The sequence below is a fragment of the Ips typographus genome, linkage group LG13 (genome assembly GCF_016097725.1).
Source record: "Ips typographus isolate SLU linkage group LG13, UJ_Ityp_2.0, whole genome shotgun sequence".
NCBI classification, from domain to species: domain Eukaryota; kingdom Metazoa; phylum Arthropoda; class Insecta; order Coleoptera; family Curculionidae; genus Ips; species Ips typographus.
In genome coordinates, this window is record NC_138434.1 from 1,517,536 (window position 1) to 1,532,827 (window position 15,292).

At 36.5% G+C, this 15,292-nt stretch overlaps 3 protein-coding genes across 6 annotated transcripts in view; 2 read left to right on the forward strand and 1 right to left on the reverse strand.

Moving 5' to 3' along the window:
* LOC145736932 (uncharacterized) lies at window positions 1–4,438 on the forward strand. The gene is made up of 5 exons (XM_081991479.1): window positions 1–161; window positions 2,031–2,200; window positions 2,257–2,497; window positions 3,645–3,877; window positions 3,931–4,438. Exons 1-5 carry the CDS (start codon window positions 146–148, stop codon window positions 4,156–4,158), a joined length of 888 nt encoding a protein of 295 aa, XP_081847605.1. The 5' UTR covers window positions 1–145; the 3' UTR covers window positions 4,159–4,438.
* On the reverse strand, window positions 4,394–12,185 carry LOC145736920 (proton-coupled amino acid transporter 1-like). 4 transcript variants are annotated; one of them, XM_081991453.1, is made up of 9 exons: window positions 11,814–12,185; window positions 8,946–9,079; window positions 8,443–8,652; window positions 8,190–8,370; window positions 7,926–8,135; window positions 7,596–7,871; window positions 7,365–7,543; window positions 4,749–4,921; window positions 4,394–4,693 (listed from the first exon to the last, which is right to left on the reverse strand). In XM_081991453.1, the coding sequence occupies exons 3-9, from the start codon at window positions 8,484–8,486 to the stop codon at window positions 4,458–4,460; spliced, it is 1,299 nt and encodes a 432-aa protein (XP_081847579.1). In that variant the 5' UTR covers window positions 8,487–8,652; window positions 8,946–9,079; window positions 11,814–12,185; the 3' UTR covers window positions 4,394–4,457. The 4 variants fall into 4 exon arrangements, with proteins under 4 accessions (XP_081847579.1, XP_081847578.1, XP_081847580.1 ...); XM_081991452.1 differs by having other exon boundaries at window positions 8,911–9,079; XM_081991454.1 differs by lacking the exon at window positions 8,946–9,079.
* The window catches only part of LOC145736919 (proton-coupled amino acid transporter 2-like), a 17,324-nt gene continuing 13,622 nt past the window's right edge, over window positions 11,591–15,292 (forward strand). Inside the window, 1 exon segment of the mRNA XM_081991451.1 lies at window positions 11,591–11,715. Within this exon segment, the coding sequence (XP_081847577.1) occupies window positions 11,693–11,715 (23 nt within the window). The 5' untranslated portion in view covers window positions 11,591–11,692.

Here is a 15,292-nt window from a genome sequence, read left to right on the forward strand (position 1 = left end):
CCCTCCACATTCTCCTTACCAGCCAAACCATTGAAAATGTTTTATTTAAGCGTCGACCGCGTTACGTGTCCAGTTTTACGCCGGGCGGTGTTGTTGTAGTGTTTGAACAAGCTTTACTAGCAGAAAACCGGAAAATTTTGACAGGATGAGCGGAAATATCGGTAAGTAAAGATGTACGTCTGCTCCTCATCTAGAAGGTCGTTTTTTTTCTGTAAAGGAAGAAGAACAGTGTCCAAGGCTTTCTAGATTTTTTAAGTATAGGAATGTGGTGTTTTTCGTTGATATTTCAAGCCAGCCATGTTTTTTTTAAAATTATTTTTAGTCTAAAACACACAACAAAATTAAAAAAAATAATAACTTTGACCTTCGATTGGTATTACTTGACCACCATAACATCGTTTATCCTTTACAACAACATAATCAGCTATTTATAGAAGTGCAGTCACAGTCTAAATAATAGTCTTGTAGGGTCTTGTGAAGAATAGCTAACCACGAATTTTGAGTCAATTTTTTTTTTTTGGGTTAGGTTACGTCCTATATAGTACAGATAAAAAAGAAAAAATGCGAACGATCCACAATTTTTGTCACAAAATCGTTCAAAAAATCCATGATTTTACAAGCATTTTGTGGAATTTGATCAGCTGATTTGGAAAGTTCGTCTGCGCTGTTGCCAAATCGCACGCGTAGTCTGAAATCAAATATTACATCATTCTTAAAAATTGTAGAAGTGTTTTGAAAAAAGAATGAATATGAGAATATGTGAACCTATGCTAACCTAGTGGCCGATCACATAGAGTAATCAAAAACATGGTTATGCTGTAAGGGTTATTTTTTAAATATTATTAAAAAAAAATGCTTAGGTGAACCTATGCTAACCAAGTGACTGATCACTTAGATGGCAACAGCGGACAAAGCATCTCGTCGTAGTAAATTCATGGTTAGTTATTGTTCACAAGACCCGTCTTGTAAACTATTATTATTCAGTAACTTGATTGAGTAACGCTTAGAATAGTTTTATTTCCTAAATTATGTTTCTACTCATGAAAATACTGTAGGCACGGCCCTGTACAGTCGTGTTGCATAATTCATGCCACACAACCATGATTAATTAATTTGTTTATGGTTGGATTTCTATGGGACCTTTTTTGGGTTTCACAATGTAACGGAGCAAACGTTGGCAACGCCAACTGAACATTTTTGTTTGTCCTAAAAAGTGATTGGTCTAAAGGCTGCTTTTTTGACCAATCGCAGAGTAGCAGGATTACGGTATTTTGATGATTATTTTCTCCCAAAACGTCAACAGAGTAATCTAAATTGTCCCATTTTGGGTGTAACCATGCATATATAGACCAAAACTGATTCTGAACGAACCTAAAAATAAGCACATTCCATGCCAAAGAACATGTGAAGTGCATTCTGGAGGACTTTAAAAATAGGTCAGACTCATAGACGACCAGCAGGAATCGATACAGCTGAGAGAGTTGATTGGAATAATGGAAATTTATTAAAAATAACCTTTAATGCAGCCTTATTCCTTAGAAAATCCTTGGTTTTGGGTTGGGAGACCAGAAAATCTATTTTTTACGTGCAAAAAGCTTTTCAAGCATTTTTTTTACACGCGATTGTGCCTTAACTCACGCGAAATCTGATAGGAAATGGAACGATTGATGGGTTTTGCTTATTACCCCAGCCCTACAGGGACGGAGATTTATGAAATTATACCCAAATATTATACCAATCTAAATATAGCCAAGGTTAAGGAAATATAAACATTGTTATGTTTATAGTGGGCCAATTATCGCAATTTGCTAACCAAGGGCAATTTAAATTTACCAAAGTTTGTTTCTTTATTAAAAAATTATACAGGAAATCAATAGAGAGAGAGAATCATTAAAAAAGCATTGATGATTGCTCCAGACAAGGATGAAAACAACTTTGACATGTCACTCTGTCTGGTCAGCCTTTTTGATTTTTGACAGACTGACACATGTCACTGACAATGATTTTATAACTTAACCTTAACTTTGCAGAGCTGTTCACCGAGGACAAACTCGAATACTGTTTCTTCCCCAACAGTTCTGGATTCGTCCAAGTGAGGGTGAAGGCCCCGCATGACGCGCACATAGCCCTCTGTTCGCAAGCTGCCGAAGTAGACCCGATGTACGAGATCTTCATCGGAGGTTGGGGCAACACCAAATCGGTACGTGTTTACTCCGGCTGCTTTAAATCGAACCTCTCTGAAATGTTTGTTTGTAGATTATCCGTAAAAACAGGACTAAACCGGACGTGGCAGAGGTACCCACCCCCAACATTCTAAGCGATGGGGAGTTTCGGGGATTTTGGGTTCGTTGGGATAACGGAACGATTACCGTTGGACGTGAGGGTGATCCAGCTCCGTTTTTGTCCTGGGCGGACGTGGAAAGGGTACCCATTGAGTATGTGGGCGTTTGTACCGGATGGGGCGCCAGCGGAAACTGGGTGATCCAACCACCAAGTGGTATGTTCATTTGCCTCTCTGTTTTTAGTTAATAATCTCAGTATTTAGTAATAATGGGTAAATATTTTACTTTTCTCTCCGACTGTACCAAATTTTGTAGTGTTTTTCCAGGTTGTTGGATAGGAAATTTAATGAGGATTCCAAAAATCTGCTTAGAAACATGATTCGGTCACTCCAAGTGGGTTTTACTGGCAATTTTGTCCCTGACTGTCTTTTCAAACTGTGTTTCTGGCAGTTCAAACTTTGGCCCCGCTTTTCTCTCTGACTGTACCAAATTTTGTAGAATTTTTTTAGGTTATTGGATAGGAATTTCAATGAGGATTCCAAAAATGTGCTTAGAAACATGATTCGGTCACTCCAAGTGGGTTTTACTGGCGATTTTGTCCCTGACTGTCTTTTCAAACTGTGTTTCTGGCAGTTCAAACTTTGACACCGCTTTTCTCTCTGACTGTACCAAATTTTGTAGATTTTTTTTTAGGTTAGTAGATAGGAATTTCAATGAGGATTCCAAAAATCTGCTTAGAAACATGATTCGGTTACTCCAAGTGGGTTTTACTGACGATTTTGTCCTTGACTGTTCTTTCAAACTGTGTTTTTGGCAGTTCAAACTTTGACACCGCTTTTCTCTCTGACTGTACCAAATTTTGTAGTGTTTTTCCAGGTTATTGTATAGGAAATTTAATGAGGATTCTAAAAATGTGCTCAGAAACATGATTCGGTGACTCCAAGTGGGTTTTACTGACGATTTTGTCCCTGACTGTCAGATCACAATTTTACTGATTTTTAAATTTGTGGCACCAAACCAGTTTTTCCTAAATAATTCGAAAACGGTTAAAATAACAAAAAAAAAAATGCAAGAGACCAAAAATGTTCCTAATCAACTCTTTAACCCAACACTGTACGTTTGTCTCATAAATTTACCTGGTAAAATTGGTAAATTTTCCTGTCACACAGAATTTTACTTTTACTACCGTAAATTTACGCCCATCATTAGAATTTTGTGGTTTTATTTGTAAATGTTTTAAACAACGTAATCGCACACATTAATAACGGTAAAACTCTTCAAAAATGACAATCTGTCTGTCAAAAAGCAGACAAATAAAAAAACGGTGTTGCCACTAGTTACTAAACAGAACCGTTCCCACAGATCAGGGAGGTAATCGAGCACCTAGAGGAGTAGTAGGTGGACAGTGTTGGGTGGCCGCTTCTTCCGGTCAAGTACCTCCAAGTGGTTTCGCCGGAGGCGAAGACAACGGAGAACCAATCTACGTCATCAGAGCCAACTTTAACGGAGGTTTGATACCCGGCAAACTGTTGTCCAGTCACGGACAAGGTTACGTGGCTTGGGGTGGCGCCGAAAATCCCGTCCAAGAATACGAGGTATTCCTTTACAATCGGTGTTGTACAGTGTTGTTGTCAAATTGACGTTTCAGGTACTTTGCGATTTTCCTGGACAGTGGTTGGCCACTTCCGGCGGTTCCGTTCCACCCAACGCCGTTCCGGCTGGACAGAGCGAAGATGGAGAAACCCTGTACGTGGGTAGGGTGGTGCATGATGGTTCTTTGAGTGTGGGCAAAGTTCAACCCAGTCATGGTGTCCTGTACGTTCCATATGCCGGACAGGAACTGTCCTTTGGCGACTACGAAATTTTGTGTTCTTAAACACGCTCCAAGCTTTATTTACAGTTGCCTTACTTAGAACTTTAGGCTGTCAATTTGATGAATATTTAACCGGAATCTCAGGCTGCTTGAATATACGTTATCTTTATGTATTTTTGCTATTTTTGTAAAGGATTTTATCTACAGAGTTGTTTAGGAATAAGGATTTTATTTATTGGTAGTTCATGTAATAGTTATAACCAAGAATGTGAAGTTTCAGTTATAAAAGTCTGTTAAATTATGTATTACTGATGTTTAATAAATAAGTTTATAGTTACATAAACTTTTTGACTCAAAAACAATCAAATTTCCTTAGAGAGCAAAACCAGACTCTCATAAGTACCAGCAACAGTACCAACCACCCCAAAAGCTATAATAAGGCCATTTTTGATCACAACCATCCAAGTGATCTCACCAAACGCGTATTTCGCCGTAATATCGATTAAGGCTGGAAAAATAGCGATTAAAGCCACACTGAGAAAAGCTCCCACAAAGGAGAGTAGGATTTGGAGTCTTGGCACTGCCTCCGCCATTACAACTGTAAAATACTCAGGTTCAGGGTACTTTCACTATGTAAAAGGGGGTTTGTTTACATATGGTGAGAACCAGGGCCGTTCTGAACCAAAACTCCGCTAAATTCGGGTACCTGAAGGGCCCCAACCAGTACACAATTTTTGGCCAGGTTATGTCCACAGCCACGTACAGCTGCAGGGAGAAGCTGAAGCTTACTCCCAGTGAAATTAGGAGAAGCACAAATTGGGCCAAACTGAAAGTTTACACAAAATACTATACAGGGTAGCCGTTTTACGAGTTTCACCATGGAAATCTCCGGTATTCGAACAGATACAAGGAAGTTTAAATTATATTATACCATCACCAACTTTCATTTTTCTTATGGACGCGGAAAATTATGTTATTTGCAAAGAACGCCTTGAAAATTACATCTCAAATGACACTAGCCACGTGATATTACCGCCACATGCAAAAGAATGATCATGTGACAAACTGCTGATGACACAAAAGGCGCTCTAATCGAATAATGTCCGTTTCCTCATCATCAAGTTTAGATTGTGTTATTTTGCACTTGATCTGTCACATTCAAACCTCAACTTAGCTTAAGTTGTAGTTGTCTTAGTGTTTTTTATATTTTGATATTTTCGATAACTGAAAATGTCTAAACAATTCAATGAGAGGGAACAGTGGCTGATTTTGCAGGAGATGTTTCATGTGACATACAGAGAGTTTGCCGCTTACCTTTCTTTGCAGGTTTACCATCAAGAAAAGCAACACACACAGTCCAGAATCACTATCAACACCTGCACAATTCAAATAAAGTAATTTTACGAGTAATTAACGGCACTGATTTAATTTTTCCGCTCTTGTTTATATTTTGCTTTGTGAGCCTTGTCAAATCGGTAAACAACTGAAGCACTGTCAATGTCAATTGTCAATGAATTTTATTTTCTGTCCTTTGCTAACCTTAACAACACATTGATGCCACGTTGCCGAATGCTCTAGTAAAAAAGATATTGATAGACAACACCGCTTTCTTACGCTGACACGACGCATTTCTAGGGGGCGATTACTTCATCTATCAACAGCAAAAAACAAAAAAAGTTTCTTAGAAATGGCTCTATAACCGAACTTTACAATATCTCTCACTTAAATGGTGTTCCCATAACAAAAACCTAAAAGCTGCTTATTGTTGTCAAAAAGTGAGACTTTTTATGTCATTAATGATAATGCTACGTTGTAAAAAGAGGAAAAATGACACAGTAACATTAATTTTTAGTTACTTCATCAAATAAATCAAGGAAAACCCAAAATAATGCGATAAAATAACATCAATCAACAATTGTTTAGAAAATCCGTGACGTGAACAATGTCATGGCGGTTTGTGATTTCCAAAGTTCACGTGACTTCCATGTGAGTTTGTAATCGTCGTGTCATGTGATTTTTAGAACATGAGTCAATACCGTAATTAGAAAAAATAGCCCATTTCAAAAATGTCAAAATCCAATATGGAGTCCTCAATTAAAATCAAAGTTGATGATGGTAACTAAATTCCGAAACGTTGTAGAGAAGGAATTGTAACCGAGATCTCCATGGTGAGGCTCGTCAAACGGACACCCTGTATACAGGGTGTTACAAACTTATAGGACATGTAGGAAGTACAAAAATTAGTAGAAACAGCTCTAAAATGTCTTTGGATCTTGTATAGTTTTCGAGTTTACCAAAGACCAGTTTAGGATATTTTTTTAATGGAACACTCTGTATATGATAATAAACACCCTGTATCTTGCCAACTAAATTTGACGACATTTGTCTATACAGCATGTTCTCTGCTAATTTTTGCATTTCCTACACCGGTCTACGAGTTACTATTACGTATACAGAGTGTTCAGAATAAGTATGCCCACTATGGGAATCTCAAAAACGGTTAAAGATACAGATTTGCTCTTCCACCGCCTAAATTCCTTCAGGTTAATGATACAAAAATTACGTAAAGTGTCATTTGTAAAAATGTCAACTTTTAAGGGAAACAATTTTTAGTTTCCGAGAAATATCTCTGTGTAAAAATTGTCAAAACGCTTCACTTTGACGCCTTCTACCGGTCAAACTATCACACCAATGACTTTTTTTGAATACACCGTTGAAAAGCCCTTGGCCTGGACTATATTTTAGTAACCTTTTGTTGTTACTGTTAAAATAACTGAGTTATTTTAGGTTAAAGCAACAGTGGTTAAATCACTTTGAAGGTTTGTGAAGCTTGACTTTGACGCCCTCTAGCGGCCGAACGGTGCAACCGATTAACATAAATGAGCACATTTTTGGAAAGCTTACGATCTGAGCTATCTTTTCACTTCAATCACTTTTGGTCGTCAACTGTCAAATAAGCAAGTTATGAAAAATTTTTGGAAAAAGTGCACGAAAATTTCACTCAAGAAAGAAATTTAATTTTATAATAAAAGAAAAATTATGTTTTAACTAATTTTTTAGTTACTGTTTTTTTTTTATTATTATTGAAAACTATTTTCAATAAAACATGTTATATTTTGAATTTTAATCAAACTTATTCCATACTTTATGGACACGCTGTATTTTATATCCAACTCTGTATCTCTAACCGTTTTCACGATCCCCTCCTACATATCCCTGTGGACTGTATTTTGAAACACCCTGTATAATTAATACAAGACTTTTTGTACTATTTGGTAGTGTCTAAATTGAGGGTTACAGTCTCCTTAGTGTCTACACCAAACTGTAAATACGTCACCGCTCCGAAGAAGATGTAGGTGATAGTCACCAGGTGTAACCCTATGTTGAGAACCCCATAAGTTTCGTTAAACTGTTCGGGTTCGCTCATTTCATTGTACAATATCAACACCTGTACACAAAATCATCAAAAGCTAAAGTGTACAGTAAGTGGTACTAAATACTAGTCCAATTCCTTCAAAAGCAAAGATGCTCTGTCCAAAAAAGATTGCAAACTCGGTTACTCCAGGGAAATGTAGTCCTACAGGACACTGACTTGTCGGTTTAATCAAAGCATAGTAAAGCACTATCCCTATGCTGGTTAAAAGAGTGAAATTTGCTACCACCGATAGGTAAGCCAGACATTTTAAAGTTCTAATCCAGCAAGTGATCCAAATGGGAATTGTTACCAGAACTATAATCCAGTGAATGTCCGTAGTGTATTTGTAAGCATGCATCAGCTGCAACAGCCCCCAAATTAACCTGGACAGAGAGAGTAAACAGCAATAAAGCACCTCTCGAATGTTCCAGGAAATAAACACCAAGTAACAACTGCAAAAACCCATTTGCGCCATAATTAAGAACACATTAACAGTCAATTTGGCTACAAAAGCCCCAGCGGGGAAATTAGGGACGGCTAGGGCAAAAGCCAGCTTAGCCACCTCGGCATAGTCAGGTATCCTCTCTAAATTATAATACTTGTGAAGTTTATGGGCAGAATTCACCTGGAAACCACAAACAACTTGCAAATTCCACCAACTTGGTGGTAATAAACTTACCAGAAGATGAGCGCAATGCAAACAAACCATCCCAATAACGAAAGTAGTGATTGGTCCAATCAGCAAACCAGAGTTCTTCATGGCGTCCCCCATTGAAAATATCCCAGTACCCACGTAACCCTTAACCAGGTGCATTAGGGCTTCGCCATACTTGAAATTGTGGTCACTCCTGGTGGGGGTGCTGGAACCGTACAAATTAACCAAAAGTGAATTAAAGTGGTTCTTAAACAAGCTTACCCTGACTAAGGCTTACCCTAGAAGATATGTGGACTCTTTGGGTTGGTTTGTGGGGCTCATTGTGCGGTCTCATATGCTTGTCAGTTTGTTTGTCATTCTGTCAGTTTGGTGAAGGTTATTTGTTGGTAAATATCAGCTTATTTGTGATTGGCCAGGAAAAAGGAGCAAGCTGACCAATCATTATTGTTTCTGGATGCCTTCAAGACAATTTTCTGTACAATATTTCCTAAGATAACAAATTAATTGTTTACTCATTACAAGTGGTAAGCATACAATTGTAATGCTTATTTTGTTTATTTTTTTCAAATGCAACTCAATTTTATCACAATAATAACCTTGCACCTATTAAACCACTTGTGCTAAATACATTTTTTTTTACATTCTGCACAGTAAAAAATGCGTTTTTTCACAAGACTAATGTGCATTTGTGGTGAATTTTCAAACTAAATGAGTCATTTTAATGACCTATCCATAGAAATATTACATTTAATGGCTGGGCGCATCTTTATGGTGACTAACCCATAATTTTTTGGTCGACTGACTGCATTGAATGCAACCTTGGCGGTTTCAGTGGATATAACATCATTTCACTCTATTTTACTGTCGATTTCGACCTTCTGTATTTTTTTCCTTTGACAGAATTCAGCGAAAGTCTAGAAAGAAAAAATGTAGTTATTTTAATTCTCCACCAAACCCATAGAGGGACATTTTGTCCTTAAAGGCCTCGGAAAGGAGATATTTCCTTAGGAATGTAACTCGGTCACATGGTAAAATTCAGGGAAATGTTAGGGATCAAAAATTGTAGAAAATTTAATTTTCCACAAAAACCTAAAAGAAACATTTTGCCCTAAAAAGCGTCAGAAAAAAGTTATGTTAATTAGTTTGAATTATTGTTAAAAATTGTGACGCTCTGTAAAAACAATGTTCCTAGGAAAAAAACAACTAAATGGTGATACTTGCTTAAGTTGGGACACTGGGTATACGATAAGACACGAGGTCAAAGCCTGCTAGTTCTTCAAGCACACGTACATTAATTATGCATTACTGTCAAACCATATTAGAGAGAGTATATTTGAATAAGACCTTACTAAATGGTTTTTTTTTGCTAATTATTTGCTGTTTGCCATGACATTCCGATGTTTCAGCCTATTCAATAACAGAAAAGCAGTTTTGTTTGCACAGAATGGAATTAATAAGGTTCAATTTTGCGTACCATCAAAATCAACTGTAACGGCAAATCCCGTTAGGTTTCTATTTTGTTTTCTGCCAATTTCGACCTTAAGTACATCCATCAATGTCAAAATTACAATAACAAAAAGATTTAATAAAATAAAATTATTAATTATTATTTGTTTTATTATTAAATTAAATTCCCAATTTGAGCGAAATTTTCGTGCACTTTTTCTAAAAATTTTCCATTACTTGCTTATTTGACAGTTGACGTCCAAAAGTGATTGAAGTGAAAAGATAGCTCAGCTCGTAAGCTTTCCAAAAATGTGCTCCTTTAAGTTAATCGGTTGCACCGTTTGGCCGCTAGAGGGCGTCAAAGTCAAGCTTCACAAACCTTCAAAGTGATTTGACCACTTTTGCTTTAACCTAAAATAATTCGGTTATTTGAACAGTTACCACAAAAGAGCACTGAAGATAAAATATAGTCCAGACCAAAGGCTTTTCTATGGTCTATTCAGAAAAGGTTATTGGTGTGATAGTTTGACCGCTAGAGGGCGTCAAATTCAAGCTTTTTGTACATTTTTGCTTTTTACACAGTTTTTGAGATATTTTCCGGAAACTAAGAATTGTTTTTTACTTTTTTGGGACACCCTGTACTCAGTCGGTAATCTAACCACCCTGACATCCATTTTGGCCCAACTGTCACGGTTTTGGGGATGACCTGGAAATCATGTCAATTTTGACGGTTTTCAGTGCGTGGCACCCTTAAAAAATGACATTTTTACAAATGACACTTTACGTCATTTTTGTATCATTAACCTGAATGAATTTAAGCAGTGGAAGTTTATTTTAAAAATTCAAAATTTTTCTCTAAATAAATTCAAAGGTCCACCACCCTTTAAATTTGTTGACAATTTTTGTTTTTAATTTTTTAAAGACAAACGGGGCCTGGTACCCAAAAAGAGCACTGAACGTAAAAGTTGCACTTCCTCAAGATACATTTGTAGTAAAACTTTCAGACCTCTAACTTGAAGCGTTCCTGAGATATTTAGAAAAAACTACAAAAAAGCAAGGTCAACTTTGACGCCCTCTAGCGGCCGAACCGAGATAATTAGCCGTGTGCGCTCACCGTCACGTGAGAGCACCATTCATTAGCTTTCTTTTGTTATACGGCTCGTATATATAGGATGGTTCAAATAAGCGAGTTATTCACGATTTTCCAGATAAGTGCACCAAAATTTTGCTCAAATTAGGAATTTCTGCTCGATTTGAGGGGCGGCCAATCAAGACTGCTAGAGCAAAAACAGTTGAAGATCGATACAGATATTTTACATCAAGTAGGCCTAGAATTTGACGTAGATTCCAAAAATCTAATAAAAAATGGGTCATCCCATTTAAGAAATTATAAGTTTGGCTTCTTGCTCAAATTTCGGACACCCTGTATACTAATGGACACACTGTATGTGATTGACTGATCAAGACGTATTTTGTCGAAAGTATAGAATGAGTTAAAATGAGACAGATATTGTAATTGAACACCTGACGTCAGAATAAGTCTTTTGACTTTCCCACATCAACAAACTGACCAGCGCCCTCTATACTGGTAAGCCTAAAATGTCACTTTTAAAGGCGACGTTAGCGATTTTCGTTTTATACAGGTGTGGTAAATCCAAAAGCGACCATAGGAAAACCGTGTAACGGACAGAGAAACTTAGGTAATTGCATGCGCGGGAGAAAGACAGAAAACGAAAAAAATATCAAGTAGGCCATATTTCTAGCGCGCTGTTGCCAAACGTCTTTCTGTCTGTCTTTCTCCCGCGCATGCAATTACCTACGTTTCTCTGTCCGTTACACGGTTTTCCTATGGTCGCTTTTGGATTTACCACACCTGTATACAATCGTATGCAGACGCAGTAAGAAATATGTTTTTTTTTATTATTTCGCGTAGTTGATTGCCAAGTTGTGAGTGAAAAAGATTCAGATATGTATAGGAAGAGCTTTTTATACACAATCAAGTCCAGTGTAAACAAGTTGGTTAGAACATTCGTCCTGGAGAGTACAACACACAGTAAAGTATGGTTTAGACACTGTTCAATATGAGAAAAATTCTTGAAACTAGGTAAGCAAAACTGGTAAATGCTCCTTATGTTATTACCAAGAACATTCATTCAAAATACCTAACAAGTTTACTGGACTATAGAAAGCACTTGTACTTACCATTGAGTATAGTGTTAGGGTAAAATCATTCCACTACAAAGTGTTCAACCACTGTTGAGTTCAAAAACACGAAAAGTCTTGATTTTAAACCGTAAAAATGCATCTAATCCTCAAAAAATTCAATTTCGACAATACAAACAAACGCTATCCCCGCCATATTGGAATTTTCTGACAGGGCACATTCTAGGCTTTCTAGAGTATAGTAGGCGGTGAACTGAAACTAACGTCGTAATTTGACAGTTGACCAAATTATGTTTGTGTTTTGATTCTGGCTATGATGTCACTAGTACCGTTATGGTAGTGATTTTATATGGAAAACAAACCAGAGTGTTATAATATACAACAATCCGGATTCAGCTGTGCGTTTGTTGTGGTGGGGCGACTAGTGTTTGACGTAAACAAATCATTGAGTAAGAAATGTACAACTTAAAAGTGGCCAAGGTGCGAAACAGTTCAGTAGTACTTTACGGTTCGGTACCATCGACGTATTAGCCGGTACCGCGGTTCTTTCTGTTTTTCTACTTTTATATCGTAACGGGTAAGTTTCTAGTGAAAGTTTTGGAAACCTATTTAAGACACAGTGGACTAGTTTTGCCACTTCCTGGACCTATAAATAACCAGGTCAGAAGGATGAATTTTCAGCTATTTTTACTTTCTTTTAAATTACAAAATAGTAGAAGAAAAATGCTAAAATATTCTATTGAACGATTAAACTACTAATTGAAATTTTTTTTAAAACTAAACCGCTTAACGAGCTTGCAAGAATTAATCGAGTTGATCTCTTCTAAGTCGATTAATATTTATTAGGAGAAATCCATGGATGGAAACCTTGGTACAAGTTTTCTTTAACCAATTATGGACTTTTCTAATTACAGAGACTACCAGAATTAGGCCAATTACATTCAAGCTGATTTGAAAAGAAAATTGGTTTTAAAAATATACTGGTTGTGTAGCTTTTGTGATTGGTCGAGAAAAAGTTGAAAGCTGCTTTTTTTCGACCAATCACACACTACCCTGAAGCCGTGCTATAAGGACGAAACCTTGTACCTTTTAATCTTGTAGAGAATTGAATTTTCTACAACTTTCATTCTTTCCACTTTTTTCGTATTTTCTCAAATAACGGAGCTGCGCTTAGTCGAAATAGAGTTAGTTTTAAAAGGTGCATCCATGTCACTTTTTGCCTTGAAACTCCTCAGGGAGGCCCTAAAGAGCAAAACCTCCTTAATACAACCTTGTAGAGAATTAAATTTTCTACAACTTTCATTCTTTCCACTTTTTTCGTATCTCCTCAAATAACGGAGCTATGCTCAGTAGAAACAGTAGAGTTAGTTTTAAAAAAATGTGACCGCTTTCAATTTAACAATGACGGGTGTTCAATAATTGTTATGATCAGGTCGCCTATGGATGGCAATTGTCACAAAACGCGTATGTCTTAGATAGCGTTGCAAACAATTATTATATGACAGCTGTCAATCCAAACCATATACGAACTTTCAACCACAGCCAACTACGACCATAACAATTATTGAACATCCGTTATTATTTTTGAAGAATCACGTGAGCGTTTTTCAGTTTGAGCTGACATTTTTAAAGGCACGTGACTGTTTTTACAGGGAAAATGATCACGTGACGATTTTCAATCATCTAATTAAATTTTAAAGGTCACCTGACTGTTTTAAGTGGCAAAATAATATTTTTATGATTTATTAGACCATTTGCACCTTAAAAAGAGTCACGTGACAATAAAAATATCAGTCTGAACGTGAAAACTGTCACGTGATTTTGAGGATGACGTTTAACCTTAAAACGAGTCACGTGATTTATTGTATCAGTTCAAAACAAAAAAAAAAACGATCATGTGACTTTCAGGCTTCTGTTTTGCATAAATCTAGTTTTCTGGGTGTAGAAAATCATTCTGAACATTTTTGGTCTCTTGCAAAATTTGTATAACTCTAACCGTTTTCGAGATATTCGATTTTTTTCAAAAAATTACATTAACATTTTCAAAATTCTGTATCTCTGCCCTTTAAGGGGTTTCAGCGACTGAAAAAAGCTTAAAATGTTCGCCTTGAACTGCTCTTTCACCTCACGTTAACTGCAACACGCAAAAACATATACAGAGCGTCCAAAAAACACAAAAAAAAAGCGAAATTTGAAACTAACGCTCTGTCAGTTGTGAACACGTTTACTCGGTTCTGAACGGGTGTAAACCTAGTTTGCTGGGTGCAGAAAATCATTCTAAACATTTTTGGTTTCTTGCAAAATTTTTATAACTCTAACCGTTTTCGAGATATTCGATTTTTTTCTAAAAATTGCATTAACATTTCCAAAATTCTGTATCTCCGCCCTTTAAGGGGTTTCAGCGACTGTAAAAAGCTTAAAATGTTTGTCTTGAACTGCTCTTTCACCTCATATGAACCGAAACACTCAAAAACATATACAGGATGTCCAAAAAAAAAACATAAGGAAATGGCGAAATTTGAAACTAACGCTCTGTCAATTGTGAACACGTTTACTCGGTTCTGAGCGGGTGTAAACCTAGTTTTCTGGGTGCAGAAAATCATTCTGAACATTTTTGGTCTCCTGCAAAATTTTCATAACTCTAACTGTTTTCGAGATATTCGATTTTTTCAAAAAATTGCATTAACATTTTCAAAATTCTGTATCTCTGCCATTTAAGGGGTTTTAGCAAACTGAAAAACGCTTAAAATGTTCGTCTTGAACTGCTCTTTTACCTCACGTTAACTGAAACACGCAAAAACATATACAGGGTGTCCAAAAAACACATAAGGAAAAGGCAAAATGTGAAACTAACGCTCTGTCAATTGTGACCGTGTTTACTCGGTTCTGAGCGGGTGTAAACCTAGTTTGTTGAGTGCAGAAAGTCATCCTGAACATGAGTCATTGAAAATACAGGGTGAAAGTTGGAAAAGTAGTTCAAAAATTTGGTAAAATGATGTTTGAACTTGAACACCTGTGTACAGGGTGAGTCATTGAATTTCAGTCACCCCTAATAAGAAAGAAGGAAAAGTACAAATCTTGGCTAAATAATGCGTAGAAAAATTATTATTTTATGCTTTTCTTATCAAATTATATTTGACAATTTGCTATATTGTCCTGATTATTTAAATTATACGAGTACAATAATTACCATTTTATGATCTTGTGTCTGATATTACACAAAAAAAACCTGATAAAACCAGTTCACTCCCTACATGATCATGCAAACACGAAAACCGTGAAAATATGCAAATTTCCTGAAAATCACCGTGCCAGAGTTAGGCAACCAGCAATACATCAAAAATTAAAAAAAAATTGCGTTTAATTGATATTTTAAATGTGTGCAAGGTTAAATCTGATCAAGGATTACTGGTTTGACCTTCACCAGTATTAACCTTCGCATTATAGGAACTGAAAAACGTAGATGGTACTTGAATGGTACCAAAACATGCGAATATGTGAACAAGTTTTTTTTTTTG

Excerpts from the sequence above, each read along its gene's own strand:
- LOC145736932 (XM_081991479.1), top strand. Across the intron at positions 2,201-2,256 it reads GTTGGGGCAACACCAAATCG|ATTATCCGTAAAAACAGGAC; the intron begins GTACGTGTTTAC and ends GTTTGTTTGTAG. Across the intron at positions 2,498-3,644 it reads GGTGATCCAACCACCAAGTG|ATCAGGGAGGTAATCGAGCA; the intron begins GTATGTTCATTT and ends CCGTTCCCACAG.
- LOC145736920 (XM_081991454.1), bottom strand. The coding sequence starts at position 8,486 with ATGAGCCCCACAAACCAACCCAAAGAGTCCACATATCTTCTAGG. Across the intron at positions 7,872-7,925 it reads TTTCCTGGAACATTCGAGAG|CTGATGCATGCTTACAAATA; the intron begins GTGCTTTATTGC and ends GGGCTGTTGCAG. Across the intron at positions 4,922-7,364 it reads AATTTAGACACTACCAAATA|TTTGGCCCAATTTGTGCTTC; the intron begins GTACAAAAAGTC and ends GTAAACTTTCAG.